Source organism: Anolis sagrei, chromosome 5, assembly GCF_037176765.1.
Source record: "Anolis sagrei isolate rAnoSag1 chromosome 5, rAnoSag1.mat, whole genome shotgun sequence".
Taxonomy (NCBI): domain Eukaryota; kingdom Metazoa; phylum Chordata; class Lepidosauria; order Squamata; family Dactyloidae; genus Anolis; species Anolis sagrei.
Window position 1 is genome coordinate 49,245,090 of NC_090025.1, and position 18,799 is coordinate 49,263,888.

Sequence of the window (18,799 nt, forward strand, 5' to 3'; positions counted from 1 at the left end):
AGGAGCATTAGTAGTATTCGTTTAGCTGTTTTTTGTTTAATACATAAAACAATTTTTGTATGATTTAAGGACAATATTTTGTAAATAGTAAAGTATATAATAAAGTATATAAAAATAATCAGAATTGTATATTATATTCTGAAGCACTTACATAAAAATCATTCTTGTGCCATTTCAGAGTTTGTAAACAAACTGCTTCATCACACTAGAGCACGAATCCACTTCAAATCTGGTTTCTGCCTCCTGCAAAATTCTGGAGTTTGTAGTTTAGTGAGGCCCAAGACCTGTCTGGCTGGCCCCTCCCTAAACTGCAAGCACCAGAATTCTGCAGGAGGGAGAAACCAGATTTAAAGTGGATCCATGCTGTAGAGTGATGAGGTCCTTGGTTGGCTAAAAATAACAAAATAAAAATGTATGTTCTATTCTGTGGTAGCAAAGTCAGCTCTAGATATTATTTATACTACAAGTCTAAATATTCTTCAATCTGTTCTTACAAAGTCTGAACAGTACTTCCTTCTCATCTTAGAAATGCCCAGTTTCCCATAAGGAGTTCTCATTCTGTGGCTCTAGCACACATCAGGATTCACTTGAGAAATTTAAAAGAAATATCAGAATTTCCTAGACTGAAGCTTCTTAAAATGTGGGTTACAAACCCAAATGGGGTCACCTTAACTGAATACTGAGGTTCAAAAAATTTGGAACAGTAAAAAGTTATTGAATGCCATCTACTAGCTGTTTTAGATCTTTACACGAATTTGTTAGCAATGATGTGCAGCAAATGGGAGGGGTTAAGACCACCTATTGAGGGGTGTGAAGAAAGGATTGTGTGCATGTATGTGAATAGAGGGGACATGATAGTTATGTTTAAATATGTGAAATGATGTCACACTGAGGAGGGGGCAAGCTTGCTTTCTCCTGCTCCTGAGACTAAGACATGAAATAGTGAATTCAAACTGCAGGAAGAGATTCCATCTCAACATTAGGAAGAACAACCTTATGGATTAGAGCTGTTCAACAGTGGAATAGGCTTCCTTGGAGTCTGGTGGAGTCTCCTTCTCTGGAGGTTTTTAAGCAGAGTCTGGATGACCATGTGTTGGGGATGCTTTGTGTTTTCTTGTATGGCAAGGGGTTCGACTGCTTGACCCTTATGGACTCTTGCAACTCTATGATTCTATGAGGCAAGAGGGATGTGGGTCAAATTCAGTCACATGGGCCACCCCCACTCTGCAATCTGAAATCTTTTCAGTTGGAGGTATGGACTCCAAAAATGCCCTATTGTGGTCCACCAATTCGGGGGGGGGGGGGGGGGGGGACAGAGAGCCAACAGAGTATACACTACCACTTGATGCTGTAAACTAAGCATGCCACAGTGCCATGAAAAAATGTCAAAGATGCTCTACATTTTTGCAGTATCAAATATTCAGCCAAGATTTAATTTTGTATGTAAAAATAAAGAAGTACACCCATTACTTTGCAAATTGTTTTTAATTTTTCATAAATTGTAAATTGTAAAAATTTATGTATACCTAATAAGTATTTTAAAATATTTTTCTTCATGACAGTCTCAATTTTACCAAATATTTAATCTGTTTGGAGGAGCACTGAACCAAATACACAGTGCCTAATTTTCTATCCATTCTGTATAGAGCTTTTGCAAAACACTCAATTGCAGAATGGTAAATCAACACATATGGAAACCCTACAGATTTATTGGCCCTTTTTGTAACTAGCAATTAGAAGTAGATTGATTTTTTAAGAAATTGCTAGTGGTTATTGGTTAGTTCACAACTCTTGTAGATTCACTGAATAAACACCAATTCATTCAATAATTTTAACTCTATTTGTGACTAATAATTTCATTTAATCCACTTCTCTATCTTAAAAAAATGGAGAACCAAGAATGTTGCAGCTCTCATGCCTTGTCATGACCCCATTTGGATTTCTTTCCATAAACAAGTACAGTCACTAGACTACTTCCTCCACTACCACAGACCACATCAAGATGCTAGAAGTCTTTGTTTTTAAATATACGTTTGCTGACACCAGATAAAAAAAGATCAACTTCTTCCATATGTATATAAATCTTTCACTGAATAATTTGGAATGTGCTGAATGGTGTAACAGCTGTTGCCTATTGTTTGGCTACTTTATTTATGTTACTTCTTAACAGCTAAGTAATAATTTATATTACCAACTATCACTTCTTATGGTTGGTACTATATCAAGTTGCTTTATCATATTGGCCGTATGTTCATTTCATATTCTGAGCCTAAATATGTCTGCCAAGATCTCCTTTCCCTTTTTGATTTTTTTAAAATTTCTCAAACAATTTTAGTATGAATATCCCCTACTTGCCAATTTACTCCATGACTTCCTTTCTTGGGGTCCATTTAAACATTAAAGGTGCATGTGGAGGCAGCCAACATATTTTTGCCAGCCCTCTGTATATTCCATGTCATGTTAAAAGGCTTTCTAATGCATGTGTCTTATCAGCTACATGGAATTTATGCCTGCCGTCACTATTATCTTCTAGGATATGCAATGCTGGCAAGCAAGTATACACAATATGTTGTGCCCACTACATCGAAAGACTGTGTTGTTACATCTGTATGAGTGATAATACAAGTGCACTAGAGCTGTGGCAAACCCATCTCTCTTAAATGCTTTCAAATGGCAACTCAGTGATTTGCAATGGGGAAACTCAGCACATGAATGAATGTTGGATCATTTTCTCAAATTCCATTTTTGGAGTCCAACTGGAAAGAAGAATTTGAGGGAAGGAGCTACAGAAGAAAAAAATTGGCAAGTGTGTCGGTTCTGTCCTTCCTATGCTCTTATTTTCTATTTGCATTGATTGAGTCTTCCCTATTCATACTATAGATCAGGGGTCCTCAAACGTTTTTAACAGAGGGCCAGGTCACAGCCCCTCAAACTGTTGGAGGGCTGGATTATAATTTGAAAAAACATGAATGAATTCCTATACACACTGCACATATCTTATTTGTAGTGCAAAAACACTTACAAACAATACAATAATTAAAATGAAGAACAATTTTAACAAATATAAACTTATTAGTATTTCAATGGGAAGTGTGGGCCTGCTTTTGGCTGATGAGATAGGATTGTTGTTGTTGCTGTTGTTGTTGTTGTTGTTGTTGTTGTTGTGTGCTTTCAAGTTGTTTTAGACTTAGGTTGACCCTGAGTGAGGGCTGGGTAAATGACCTTGGAGGGCCATATCTGGCTGTTGGGCCTTAGTTTGAGAACCCCTGCTATAATCATATTAGTTTGCTACAGAAAAAAATAAGCCTTGTGCCATCATAAAGACTAGTGATTTTTAAGCCTTTCTGAACTATAATATATAAAACTCAGAGCTAAACAAATTAGGAATGTGCCTTACACATTTCTCCATCAAGTTTCATATTGACTATTTCAATAAACAATGGTTCCTTTCCCAGCACCTAATCGTTTTAAATGGATATGCTAGATGGTGAACTTGCAATTGTTTGCAAGCAAAACCTGTCACTGAACAATGGCATCTCTACAAAACCATCTCCTTTTAATAATAATTAAGAACCTAGGAAAAACAGGCTTTGGAACAATGCAATAAACCCTGGAGAATATAAGTGGGTGTTGCACCTTCTAACAATTTAAAATTCTGATTTAGAAGCAAAGTTTTTTTTAAAAAAAATCAGTTACTGTAATGATAATATATACAAAGCGTTGCCTGTGACGTGATATTATTAATACCTACACAGTTTCTTGTCAAGCCAGTCTTCTAGTTGTGCAAATTCTAATGGTGTGCTTATATCCAAGATTCCACATCGGCGTTTTATGCGAGCCATCATTTTACGATAATCCTTTACAACAGAAGAAAAACTTGGCCCATGGTTCTTAGCCTGTAATTACAGATATATGTTACTTTATTGGGAGGAGGATAAGTAGAATTATAGAGGAAAGTAAATGAGGAGCAAGAAACTATTTAAAGTGATGAAAAGAGTAAAAAAAATGGTTGGTATTTAAAACAGAATCTCCTAAGGATTGCCTCAAGAAAATGCATCCACAGCTGAGTGACTACACTTAGGACACCATTTAATGTATTTAATGCAGTTTCAAACCAGAATTGAAGAAAGTGGTTTTGCTGTGCACATTATTACATAGGAAATCCTATGTAATAATGTTTGAGGCCCAGATGGTGATTACACAAACCACAGAGCATTAAGGGCTTTATATCACATGTTTTTGTGATAGTTTGTTGTCTGGCTGCCACAGTTTGAAGCTAGCTTTGAACTGCACTAAATGTGTTTCAGCTACACTAAAGTCATGGATTTGAGGCCCAGAATGCCTAGCTCCCAAATGATCGAATGGGACACAGATGGGTTGAAGGCAAAACTAGAGGCATTTTTTTTCCTTGGCCAAAGAGGATGTCAGTCGAGTCTGTGCTCCCAAAGATTGGCATACTTCAACGCAAACATACAGAAGTATTTATAGCACTTTGACAGCTCTTCAAAACAAAGGCATGTTGCCATGATATATCCTGATTGGTTCAAAATGTGACTTGCTAGGATCTGTTCTCTGGTTGGTCAGACACCATCCATCATCATCACTGGTTGAATCCAGCAATGGCAGGAAACTTAATAAACTATCAGTATTTTGAAAATCTGTGTCTGTTCATTGATTCACCAAGGAGCACAATGTGGATTTATTCTTGCCATATCAATTAAACTCTGTGATTACTTAATGTATAGAGTTTAGTTTTTTGGTAGGATACCATAATAGTTTGAACAGAAAGTACACACATTGGACCTCCTTACATGAGCCACCGCACATTGCGGCAATCCCGGTGGTGCCCGCCCATGACGCATGGGGACCTGTTGTCCCTAGCCCCACACTGTTCCAACTTCCCCCACCTCATCACACAGGGGGAAGCTTCAGGAAGCCAGCTCAACACCTTTCTCTATGGAAAGACAGGAAGCCTTCCGTCGGAAGCTGCCAGCTAGTTTTCGGTGGTGGCAGGTTTTTGTCAGTTTCACCATGGAGCCACCCAGGAAGTAGTTTTCCAGTGTGTGATGGGAATTGGCAGAGTCTGTGGCAAAATGGCAAAAAAAATCTGCTGCCAATTTTTAACCCATGTGAAGAGGTTCTTTATGTAGGTAGGTATATGGATCCTCAGGGTACTGTAAGCATATGAAGTCTCAGACCCTGGAGGCTCTGAGGTTTTCCAGTTGCCAAGCCTCTACCCTATGATACCATCATTTGGTGGTTTCCCAGTTTTTGTATGGGTTTTCCATCCATTCTAAAAGATTGAAATGATGCACATAAGGCTTGATTATTTTCCATGTGAGCTCTAAATTAAAATATGCTTCTACTGTATGGAGGAAAGAGGCAAATGCCTCAGTTGCTACTGGTTTCTTATTTCTAAAGACTGGTGCTCATCATTTTGTGTTCATCCCAGCTAATATTGCTAGATGTTATATAATATCTATATGTATAACAGTAACCCAGTAAAATTGTATAACATGCCTACTTAGAACAGAATTTAAGCCCAGTGTATATGATTTAAAACATTTGTTGAAATTTTTGGATTGTCATTTTTTCATCCCATCTATTTTGTTTTTAATTCTGAAGAATCCAAAGGTTTGCAGGCTGTGGTGGAACTGTAGGATTTTGGGTTGTGTTTTGCTAAAAGGTATCCACTGTTTGTCCCGCCCTTTTTCCTTTGGCACTATTTACCACTGAAATGAGAACCTCTCCAAGAGGATTTGAGTCATGGATTTGAAAAGGTTTTCACTGCCTTGGGCAAAACAAGGGCAACAACCTGGTTTAACGCTGATGGGCAGGGTCCCAACTACCATCCCCCTCCCCACATGTTCTACTGGCAACAGCAGCAAAGTGACCTACTACCTGATGCTGGGGAAGGGCATTCTTCTTTCTTCCATCCTTCTTTATGGGTTCCTTCCTCTATCCCCCTTCATGGGTCACATGATACAAAAGGAGTATGATCAACCCCCCCCCCCCCCCAATGAGGATACAGGGGGAAAGGACAAGAGAGGACAGCTGTCCTGTGTCCTTGGACTGTCTGAGCCTAGAATTGTAGCTGTCTGGACTACCCTAACCTGGAGAATCTGACTCAGAAAACAGGAGTCAGGCTTTCCCCGAGTTAGTTTAACTGGAATGAAAGCCATGTTAAGCAGCTTTCCCTGAGTTAAGTCAGATCAGCCCTTGTGCATTTTGTAACTGTCCGCAGGCTGATCCAACCTCACATTGATCAAAGTGGTCAGTATAGAGAGGGACTTAGAAGCTAAGTATCCATCACTGTTGCATGATGCATTATTCACAGCATTACCTTCGCTCTTAATCTCCTGAATTGGGTACGTTCAAGCCATCCTCTGATACTTTTCTGAAGACAAACGGCAGCAGAGTCCCTTATTTCCTTTGTAAGTGGCTTTCGATGGTGTGTGAAAGCTTCAAAGATTTCAAGGTGTGGCCCAATTCTTCTGACCTTCTCAGTAACAAAATTAAAAGCATCCCTTTTACTAAAATGAACAAACACAGAAGGTGAGATGCACACTGGCTTAAAGAATATAAAAGAAAGATGCTTTCAACATCTGTATTCTCAATTATAGTTTTCCCCATTGAAGTAAGCAGAAGCGATTATTTCTGCAGCAGCCCTGCCAGTCATGTAAAATTGCATCACTGACAGCAATGTGGCTGTAGATATACAATTTTCTTGACCATTTGCTTCCAGTGTGGTTCTTTGGGCTTTAACCCAGTTTCACACCACAGTTTTACAGGTGGCATTACTTTCTGTGTCATTGGGAGGAGGAGTTAGTGGTGGGTGGAATTGCTTGGTGAGAAGTTAGCATTCCCACCAGAAAGTGCTTCTTTGACAGGCTGAATGAAGTACATCCAGTATATTCACTTACATGTGCTCCTTAGAAATGTGCACACCACAGCTGATGCAGCCAAGTAGCTGTTTGAAGCATTTAATCTTGTTCCTCAGCATAAGCCTGAAACCCTGCCAGAAGCACTGCTATTGTCAGTATAACCTCTTGGCTCACAGGAGTATGCAATCCCACCACATGGAAAGATAGTTCCATTGGTGGTAACCAAATACAGGTAGCAAAATCTGGTATTCTACCAACATTGCTTGGCTTCTAGTAAATGTATAGCTCATTTTGTGGAGGATCTGTATGGGACTATATCCTTAATCGAGCAAAAGCAAACTAGAGCTCTATAATTTTCCCAGCTTTAAATTTGACCCATCATAATTTTTGGAAACCCAATGAAATTATTTACAGATTTAAAATGATAGACCTCATGTTTATCTACACATATATATACTTGAATTATACATTTTAGTTCATATACTGCCACTAATTAGTTTTGGCTGATATTGAAGTATTTTGTATGCCCCATTTATAAAAGCTGTTTACCCATCTGTTAATATGTTGGAAGTGATTAAGGGACATTTATTTTGGCTGTTGTAAAGGCCAAATAGATTTTGAGCTGAAAATATGTGGCTAAACCAGCTGGAGGGGTTGCCAAGTTCAAGATCAAATGTCTGCCTCTTCCCAATCCAATCACCTATGAACCCACATTCTCTCAAAGCAAATATTCTGCCTCCTTTAACAGGCCCAGCCTTCCTATTTTGCCCAAATGTAATTTCTAGTGTAATTGCAATTTGCTTTGAGTTGGCTGGTATACTATTATATTCAGCCAAGAAGCTGTTGCTTGTGGGACAGTGACCTTGAAGCAGAACTTCTGTTATTTTCACAGATAACTGTGCAGGCCTTCTTTCATATATGGGTTGCATTATCTACTAAGAACAGTTATATTTCTAAAATGGAATGTTTCTTTTGGTGGTCTTTTTCAAAAAAGGAACTCGCTGTGTTATTTGAATAACACGTGGTCATATGTAAAGCAACAATAACAACAGATAACAGTGTAAACGACAAAGGTGAAAGATGGGTCTTTCCAACTCAGTGACCCCACACTCAGTTGTATTGGGCTTAAACCCCCATCATTCCCTTGTGGCATGATGGTTATTGTAGTTGAACACATCTGGAGGATACCAGGTTTGGGAATGATGTAATAGGTCTTATAAAGAGGAAGTGTTAATGGAGCACAGGAATACATTATTTTACAATGCATTCTGGCACACTTATACTCAGAAAGACGTTTGATTGAATTCAATATGATTTACTGTCACATAGAGGTTGCATATCTACTTGGGGCCTGAAGTATTATGGACTATCTGAAGTTGCATATACCCACATAATGAAATATCTTGGAAATGAGACACAAGTTTAAACACAAAATTCATATATGTTGTTTAATATACATCTTATACATATAGCATAACGGTAAACTATGCCATAGTTTTAATAACTGTATGTATGAAACAAAGCTTGTATACATTAAATCATCAGGATCATGAGATTTTAATGTTTATTATATGAGGCTGATTTTATGCTTTGTCTGAATGTTTAAATTTTATGTATGTCTTATGTTTAATGGTTTTAACTGATTTTAAGTTCATAGTTATATGTAGTAATTAGTTATTATGATTTCTTTGTGTACTGTATGTTGGCATTGAATTTTTGCCATTAATATGTTGTAAACTGCTTTGAGTCCTCCCAGGGGTGAGAAAGGTGGTATATATTAAATAAAAAAGTAAATAAATAAAAAAAATCGGAAAGAAAAGTTTCGTCTCAGCAACCTGTGTGGACAATTTCAGATTTGGAATATGTAAGATTTCAGATTACCTGATAAGAGATGTTCAACCTGGAAATGCATGACGGTTCTATCACACTACACTGTTATACTGCTGTATTCCACTTTAACTACAATGGCAACATTCTGTGGCATTCTGGAGTTTATAATTTCATGAAACACAAGTGCACTCTGCCTGAAAATTCCTCCCTTAACTGTAAATCCTAGATTCCATGTGATGTTGCCATGGTAGATAAAGTGGAATGTGGTGTCTAGTGTGATAGGGTCAGAAACAGATATATTTTGATTGAAAATGTTTTCATTTTACGTAACCAGTGGCTGGATAGGCATCGGGATACTTTTAAGTTGTATTATTGATACAATTTGACTTCCATAATATGGTGAAAATTCTAAACTTAGTTCCCTTCTTATTTATTTATTTATTTCACACACTTGACCCTGTTCTTCTCACCCCCAGAATAAAAACTACACAAAAACAACTAATCAAAAGTTTCTCAGAGCAGACAAGAGCAAAGCAGACATGATATGGTGACAATTCTAAACTTAGTCCCCTTCTTATTTATTTATTTATTTATTTCACACATTTGACTCTGTTCTTCTCACCCCCGGAATAAAAACTACATAAAAACAACTAATCCAAAGTTTCCCAAAGCAGACAAGAGTACGTAACATGAGGCACGGAAACTGCTCCCTTGAAGCCCTAAAACTGCCCTCTGGCATTAGCTCTTAACTCAAAATGCTGCTCGTATGTCAAAGAAAAGAAGAAGAAGAAGAAGAAGAAGAAGAAGAAGAAGAAGAAGAAGAACTTTCTACCCCGCCTCCATTTCCCCGAAAGGACTTGGGGCAGCTTACATGGGGCCCAAGCCCAAGGCAGAATACATTTAAAAACAAAGCAAAAACAATTAAGACAGCATAAAACAGCGTAAAACAACACAACAATAATAGCAACAAGAATAACAGCAGACTAATTTTGGAGGGAGGGAGGAAAACCACCACGTAAACTAGTTAAAGGATAAGTGGCTTAGTAAGGTGGATAACAATGTATAACGGCATAGGAAATATCATGGAAACAGAGTAAAGCAAAGCATGGGAATGCAATGGCTCTTAACTCAAAATGCTCTTAAGCTAGAATGCTTTTAAGTCAAGGTATTTCTTTGTTTGATTGTAAGTTTGTTTCATGGAATACAAATAGTTATAAAAAATAAAAGTTAAAAAGTTAAAAATGTAAACAAACATGTAAATATTAATTTAAAAACAGTTTTTTAAAAAGCCAACCATTTTGATAATTATGAAATTAAAATACAAAACACATGCAATTGAAAGACCTTCAGCAACAAACAAGTAATATTAAAAGTATTAACCGTTTCTTTTATTAAGATGATTGTAATTTGGGGAAGAGTGTTTAAAATTCTCAGGCAGAAAACCATCGTGCCTCACTAGGTTGGAAATCTCAGGATTCCATACAAAGCAGCCATGACATTTAAAATTGAATTAAAACACTATAAACGTATAATATGAATGGGCTCTAATATGGGATGGGGAGACAGGAGTAGCAGTGCAAGGAATATTACTTGTTAATTATCTTTACAAAACACCTTTCTCTTTTGACATGGTACCATTTCCTTGTTTTTAACTTTGGATAGCAACTAAACACTAAAGGTGTAGAGGAAGAAAGACAATGTGTGGGTTTCTGAAAATCCACAAAATGACATCATATGCATTTCTTATATAGTTCTCCAAGCGTTTTCAGATATTTAAATGGTGCATTGAATTAAGGGACAGACGGCGATTAGGGGGCATTAAATCACTGATAGGGAATCTTTCTGCCAAGAGCATGTCACAAATCAAATTCAGAATATGAGATAATGCACGCTGGCAGTTTCCCTACCTCATCTCACCCCAAGCCTTCAGTGCCTTGATGTGATTTTGCATCTAGTTTAGTAATCTTGATTAGGAAATAAGAAGGAATATAGCATGGAAGGTCCAGTAAGAAATCAGGCCTATATTACATGCTTTCCAAGTACTCGACTTAGCAGGACAGTCCTGATTAATGTTCTGTTGTGAAAATTTTTCAGCTATTTTAAAAATGTCCCAGATTCGCCCTCCTCCTCACAACTCTCCCTTTATCCTCAGCTCACTCTATTTGTTGCAAACTGAGTTCAAAGTACAAAAGCATTGCACTCCATTGATTCAGCAGAGAGGAGAGGAAAGGGAATATTGTCTTGCCCTGTAAACTAAGACAAAATCAAACTAATGCAGCCTCTCCTAGCTTGTGTGTTTTCTTCATAACTTAGGCTATCTTAGCCACACACTGATACTGCCTGTTCATATGTGTTGTGGTTTTCATTTGTGAAATACTGGACGGAGAGATACCATCATTAACATCTTTGTTCAAATATACTGTGTCTCAAGTAAGAATCTCTGATAATTTTGCTTATTTTTTTTAATAAACGTTTTGCAAAAATCCAATAATACTCTGTCATTTCAGTTACAGAACTTTGAGTGCTTAACTTTGAATCCTTATGTGGTTCAATCCATGTTTGTCAATCAGTGTTGCTTGCCAGGCTTGTAGGCAGGTAGAACGTAATTGTTTCTGTAACTTTAAATTGCCATTCCAATTTATTTTGGCCAGTTCACAAGAACCAGCAGCCGTTAAGTAAAACATCCTAAGAATTTTACAGCACAATATGCAGTTTACACCAGAAATATTTTTGTTGGAATTGACAAATGATGTCATCAATAAGAAAAATATTGTTTTCTTTCAAAATGTCATAACAGCTGCCTGAATAGTTTATTCCAGACACTGGAAAGAAAGTATTATTCCATCCGTAAATGAAAGGTTGACCAAACTGCCAAACTTTTCAGAATTTGATAAATTAACTTGTCTCCTTAGAAATAAAACAATACAATGTTTTCAAAATAATTGGAAGCCTTTTACAGAATATATAGGTAGAGCATTTAAAGACTGGTCCATACTAACGCTGAGTGATTAAAAATACATTGTCAGAAAGAAGAGCAAGATTTCCCAGAATTCTTTCTTTCCCAGTGAACTCTGCTTTCTCCCTGCTGCTTTCCTTTCCTAATGGCAAGAGACCATTAGTTTAAAGAGGAAAGGCAGCAATTTTTGGCTTGGCTTTGCTTTTTTATGCTGAAATGAAACTGACTTCGGGAGGCTTCTAAGATTTACAAAATGCAAATAAAAAGTATTGAGTAAGTTTCAATTTTTAAGTTTTTGGCGAGGGCCACACCCGCACATCAGACATTGTATTGTAAGTACGAATTTAATGAATTTGATACAACTTACAACAACTAACGAAAAAATTGCATACCACTAATATAATGCACACTTTAGGAAGGAGAGGGTTAAATTATTAAGGAAGGAGAAAGAAAATCAGTGTAAGAGGGAGTTTTGGTGAGGTGGGTGAGCTATTTTCTTTTACCCTAAGCTCAAAGCATGGGTGGGGTCTATAGCAGAGTATGCATAAGTAACATTTTTCATCTTAACTCTGGTGAAAGTTTTAAGTTTAAAGGCAATGTATTATCTATGTAATAGTTAAATTTCTCTCTTCTAATATAAATGTAACTTAACTATGTATTTATTTGTTTATTTATTTTGCTTATTCATACTTTTCCTACTAACTTGTCTATTTCTGTATATATCAGGCATTGCCCATCTTTTCATGCACTGTTCTTTTTGTAACTTACATCATGTGGTAAAAGAGTGGATAACTATTCCTAGAACAGACTGTCAATGACTCAGATGTAAAGCTATTAGGAGGCAGACAAATGGAAAAGAATATTTAAACTGTTCTCTCAGAGATGAAAGAAGGTTCCATTTTACTGGAAATTCTGTCAAGCACTAACTTTAGTGATTAACCATCTTTGAACTTCAGCAGATGAAAGGATTACTGCTGAAAGCATATTAATCTGTTGAGGATTAGCAGCAAACTGTTGGAGGACTTGAACAGATAATTGGTGATTTATTTATGAACTGCAATAGGAGAGCAGCAAAAAAATCATACAATTTGTGTTGAACAAGGATGCAATATCCAGAGAAGCAAAGCTGAAATAGACAGTACAAAAATACATACCATTTACCACACCCTTGTAGCTAATGGATTGCTGCACATTCCTTTAGAGGAGGATATCACTTGTCAAAATGCCATAAAGCTCATCTAGCTTCCATTCACGCAATTCCTCCTGCTTCCTTCTTTTTACCTATGTTGAGCTAATGCATGCTCTGCCCCAGCCATAAGTCATTCTCTTTGATAATAGAGAATCAAAAAGTAATTCTATAGAGAAAAAATGCTCACGGCAATTTTAGCATGGTACAAAGCCCTAGATTCCAAAATCTAATTGAGAGGGAGGACAAGTGTAGCCTGATGGGACCCTCCAGTGTGGCTCTGCCTACTCAGGCAACTTTATCTACAACCCTGTATACCATTCATACTAATTTTAAAATCAGCATTAAAATGCCACTCATCCTTTTAGGGACTTCATTGCATGTGGCAGGCAAACCAGCATTGAAGCTGGATTGTCACCTGATATTCCACCTTCCCACGATTAACCTGTTCCTTCTACCGATAGGCAAAATCCATCAGCAGACCACATCCTGAAACATTCCTGTCACCTACTTTGTGTGATAAGTTTGTTCCACTTCTATGCCAGCTTACCGGTGTAAAGTGATGTCAGGGGACAAGATTCACCTGCTCTTCTACTCCCCCGCCTCCATCTTTCTATTCCTGAGTTGTATTTCTATTTCTTCAATCTCTCTCCTTATATTTCACTTTTTGTTATATATTGCCAAAATTGCTCTTTAAAAAATTGTGGAGCAATGAACATTCTGGAAGATGATTTATGAAGATATGAATAAGTGCGATCACAAGACCACAAATTAGCAAATTGGCACAAGTGCACGATGGAAGAGAGGTGCACCATCATAGGTGTTTATCCCTGTATATCTGTTATCGTTGATACTCTGCCTGCCATGGAACGGTAGTTCTGTGCAATAAAGCCCTAAGACTCTACTTTTATAATGCACACATAAATATGAAAGATGTTAGACATATCAGGGTTTTATAAATGGGCAAGTTCAGCCTACAGAACAATACAAAATGTTCCCTGATTGGCTGAAGCTGCCCGGCTTTGTTCATTTATCAACCCACAGCAGTAGTACACACAAGCCTGTACAGGATTTAAGGTATTTGGGGAAGTACTGTCTCTTGATCTCACCATCATAATCACAAGTAAACCTGGTGAGGACACAGGAGAGCACCTTCTTGGTAGCTGCTCCTAGGCTATGGAACTCTACTTTGAGAAGGCTCTGTTGGGCCCCTCACTGCTCTCTTTTCTCCAACTGGAAAATATCTTTTCATTTAAACACACCTTCTACTTTTAACTGTTTTAGCATAGTAAAAGAGGTGTGTTGCTTCTTTATGTGTAATATGCTTTATTGTGTTTTTAATTATTCTAAATTAATCTTTCTTAAGCAGATTGTTGTTTAATACTTTAAAATGCATTACATATTGTTTTGGCTACTTTGTTTTCAATGTACAGTGTAAGCTACTTTGGGTCACACATGGGAGGAAAGCAGGATATACATTAAATTAAACTAACAGTCATTCTGACTTTTCTTATAAAACATAGATACTACTGCAGAAGTTTGGACCAAAAACTTGACTTTTGAATCCATTTTAATAGCAGCCATCATGAAAAATCTTAATAGGATGATACAGCCCAAAATGGTATTGAACACCCTTAATCCGCATCTCTTTTTTTAAGCAAAAGCCAATACACAGTCCAGCAATACTAAAAGGGGATTCTATAGGTGCACATTTTCTATCTGGTCTGCATTCCAGGCCAAAACTTTCTACAATTACAGGTTCTCCCAAGATTTCATGCAACTCATATTATGTGAATTATCTAAGCAAGCTTATAACATGAAAGTCTACTCTCCCAGTCTTTTCCCAGCAAGTACGAACCACCAAGGATGTTAAGATCATCTGGGGAGGCCCTGCTCTTGGTCCCGCCCCCTTCACAGTCATGACTGGTGGAATGAGAAACAGGGCCTTCTCTGTGGTGGCCCCTTGGCTGTGGAATTCCCTCCCCAATGACATTAGATCTCTCCCCTCCTGACCTTTCATAAAAAACTCAAATCCTGGCTGTAAAATCAAGCTTTTGAACAATAGATGGATCAACTGGGAAAATAATGTTTTTAGTGGACCACAATTGAATTGATCTGGATTATGATTTTGAACCGGCAAACTGTTTTCAATTGAGTGTTTATAACATTTTTAATTGTGAATTGTAATTATGATTTTTAATGTATTGTGCTGCCTGTTGTAAGCCATTCTGAGTCCCTCTTCGGAGGTGAGAAGGACAGGATATAATTGCTTGAAATAAATAAAGAGAGAAGAAAGTTTGTAGAACAAGCAGATGCAGATCCCTTTACCACATAGCTATGTCTGTGAATGCATTTTTAATCCATCTTCTTCTAACTTCTCAAATTGCTTTGTATAGTTTTTAGCCTTAGAAAAGCTTTTTACACTGTTCACACTGATTTAAATTGATTGTGTTGTTTTGTCGTACACCACCCAGAGATTTCAAATAGAGAACAGGATACAAATATTTAAAGAAACAAATAAACATTGTCCAGGGAAATGCAGAGAGCTTGGATATGGCTCCTCCTCCAGCTACATTTCCAGCTACATGTTTTATACTGACTAGTGCATTGATATAAATGCCGAGAGCATCAGGGTTGAATACCAGCATCCACTTAAAAGTGCTGAACCATGTATCTAACAAAGCTAAATTGCATTGAAAACAGATCCAACATATTATTTTTGTTTTGCAAATATAGAACATTAGTACTAAACAGAAACCCAATGAAAGCAATTCAATTGTAATGCAGGTTGCATTCAGAAAAATAAATAATTGAAAGCACCTGTAAGGTTTCTTTCCATGGAGCTTAAGCTCTTGCTGGTGCCTTTCCAGTCTGCTACTTGGCGGATGTGGCATCTAAGAACAAAATGGCTTATTAAGCATTTGCTTAAAATAAATTCATGACTATTCACTTTACAATCCATCAAAGGAAGGGGCTCTACAGATCACATAAGCATGTCTAGAGCACTTTGGATCAAAGGTGAGCTGTTGGTATAAGAGCAGAAGCCACAACAACATAGGACCTTGCACTACAAAACTGTCCTGTATTACCATTCTTCTGAAATACCTCAAGAACTGTTCAAGCATTCATTTTTCCCTCTCAACTGTTCTACAGATCCAAATGTGTGGAAAGCACCAGTGTGAAACCTGGATAAACATGAAAAATTCAGCCATGAACATCAGGGATCATGGAGCTTATGAAAACTGATGCCATTGTACTTTCAACCTTATGCATCTTTGTTATTTTACTTTTTTCTTATTTGAGCCTTTTAAAAACTTTACAAGTATTTTATTTCATTTTGACAGTTTTATAACATAAAGGAAAGGGGGGAGGGGGGAATAAAGGATGGGAAGATAAAGAAAAGTATGATATGTAGGTTACAGAGTTCTGTTAGTAATTTGAATCTACACAGGAATTTATTGTATCACCAGGAATGTGGAGGGGAAATGTATTACTTTACATATTCTCTAGTGTATAAAGAAATTCCATCTGCAATATCTTCTATTCCAATAAAAAAGTTGATTCTTATAATCTGGCATTCACGTTAATCTTCCATCTTCTTGTATTATCCCATCTTTTTCTTACCCTCTCCTCCAAGTCTGCATAATAAATGTTCCTTCTAATTGTTTTATCAATTTATTTATACTCTATTTTCCCTAGTTTTAATAATATCCATCAATTTACATATCTCAGAGTCAGTTTCTTTTGTCAATATGTTAGTAATACATATATAAATACTTATTAAATTAGTCTATCATGTATGCAAATTCTGTATGTGTGAGTGTGTCTTCATATATATCCACATCATTGAAATCATATGCATTTGTCAATTGATGGTAACCTATCAGTTATCTTCAATCTTTTCTTAGAATACATTCATATATTATTAATATTATTTTTAGTTCACAAATCCTATTATGACCATCTTCTTCTGATTTTTTTATAAAGTCCATTTTGGCCATTTCAAAAACTTTTGAAATCATCTGTCATTAGTATAGTTTGTTGCTTCCATAATTTTGAATATTCAATTCTTGCTGCTGTTAACATATAGAGGAGAATTCTTTCTTGGTGTTTTGGTATTTGCTTGTCTAATAATCCAAATAAAATATTTCTGGTTTCAGTGTTATTTTATTTTTTAATATGTTATCCTTATCACCGTGAATTTTTATCCAAAAATATTTAGCCTTTGGCCAAGTTCACCACATGTGGTAGAAAGTTTCTGTCTTTTGTTTACATTTCCAGCATAAGTCAGATCCTTTGTATATCTTCAAAAGTTTTTCTGGAGTTATGTACCATCTATAAATTATTTTTAAAGGTTTTCTTTAATGGTATAACTTCTTGTGAATTGTAGTCATTTCTTTCAGAGTTCTTCCCATTCTTCTAAATTTATTTCTTGCCCTATATTATTTGCCCATTGACTCATGGGATATTTTACTTGTTCAATTGTGCAGTCTTTCAGAAGATACTGATATATTTTCCCACTTTGTTTTGTTTTCTGTAGATATTCTACAGCATTTAGAACCATCCTCATATTATCTGTAATTTGTCTGCCTGCAAAATTCCTGTGTGGTCTTCATGAATCCAAATTTTCAATATCTTCTTATGACTATCTGCCAGTTTACTTGAGTAAATTTGATAATCTACATGTAACAGTGAAATTGGTCTGTAGAATTCAACCAAGGTGCTGTCTCTATCTGCTTTTGGAATTAACGTTATTATTGCATCTTTCCAAAATTTCTGGTATATTTTTGTTTGAATATTAAATTCCTTATTTTATTCAAGTATGGAACTAGTTCGTCCTCAACTGTTTTATAGAATATCGTTGTGTATCTGTCTGCTCCCAGAGCTTTGTTGTCTTTGTGCCATCGCATCTGGGGGCTATAACTCTTAGTGAAAGGCATGGATGTGGCATCTTTCCCCAGGGGATTGCTTCTTGCCCTCCTATAGGAAACTGGAACTCCCAAAGACCAAAACACAACAGATAACTCAAAATGGTATTTATTGTTCACAATGAGTTATCTTTCTCAGGCATAAGCTTGATGTTTCAATAGGGATAAAGGAAATATACTTTACAATCTCTGAAGTCTGAGGAGTTTGCAGCTGAGAAGCTTTTTCTGTTTCCTCTTTCCTCAATGGCTGTGTATATTGGAATAAACACAACCCCAGTCCAATGGTCTATGTTGAAGGGACAAGACCTTTCTCTGGTGCCAAAAGAACCGGTTTGAAGGCGCTTGGGTCTCCTCAATGTTGTCCAGGACGATCTAGACATAAAGCATGAGTCCCAAGGGTAAAAAACCTTAGAATTGGTGCTGAGAGGTAATTTAATCAGGGTCTTTTAGAGTCAAGTCTCTTACTCACGTCCATCTGATAGACACTCTGATGGCAGAATGAGAGAAGGGAAGCACTCCCCTCCTCCAGGAAGAGGTGAAGCCAAACAATTGAGCTGAGGAAGCAATTTAACTGGTGCAAACAACACTGATTGACAGCTATAAATAACCAATCAATCCAACTATACATGAGCAGGGTAAAAAGGCAGGATTAAGCATGAGACAACAGTTTAAATCTTGCAACTAACAGTTCTACACATAGGTGGCGCCACTCGGCCGTCACAGTCTTTTAGGCTTCTTTTTGCTGTGATTATTTAATGAATTGTAATCATGCTGTCCAAAGCATTCTGATTTTCTTTTGTCAACTTTAGTAAATTTTGACCCTGTAAGAATTTTTTATTTCTTCTGTAGAGGCTCCTCCTTTTATGTATCATTCTTAAAAAGAACTTGTGCAATTCTTGTATGATTTTGTCAGTTTGTTTTATTTCTTGCATTTTTTTCACCAAGGTTATATACTTTCTTTGTCTTTCCTTTTTTAGTTTAATTGCTAACCATTCGCCAGGTTTGCTAGAGAATT

The 18,799-nt window shown here is 36.8% G+C and overlaps 1 protein-coding gene across 1 annotated transcript in view; it reads right to left on the bottom strand.

Moving 5' to 3' along the window:
* The window catches only part of IQCM (IQ motif containing M), a 161,521-nt gene that overhangs the window by 62,021 nt on the left and 80,701 nt on the right, over positions 1–18,799 (bottom strand). The window contains exons 6-8 of the mRNA XM_067468472.1: positions 15,677–15,750; positions 6,344–6,533; positions 3,752–3,896 (exon numbers count right to left, since the gene is read on the bottom strand). Of these exons, the coding sequence (XP_067324573.1) occupies positions 3,752–3,896; positions 6,344–6,533; positions 15,677–15,750 (409 nt within the window). The remainder of the gene's footprint in view (positions 1–3,751; positions 3,897–6,343; positions 6,534–15,676; positions 15,751–18,799) is intronic.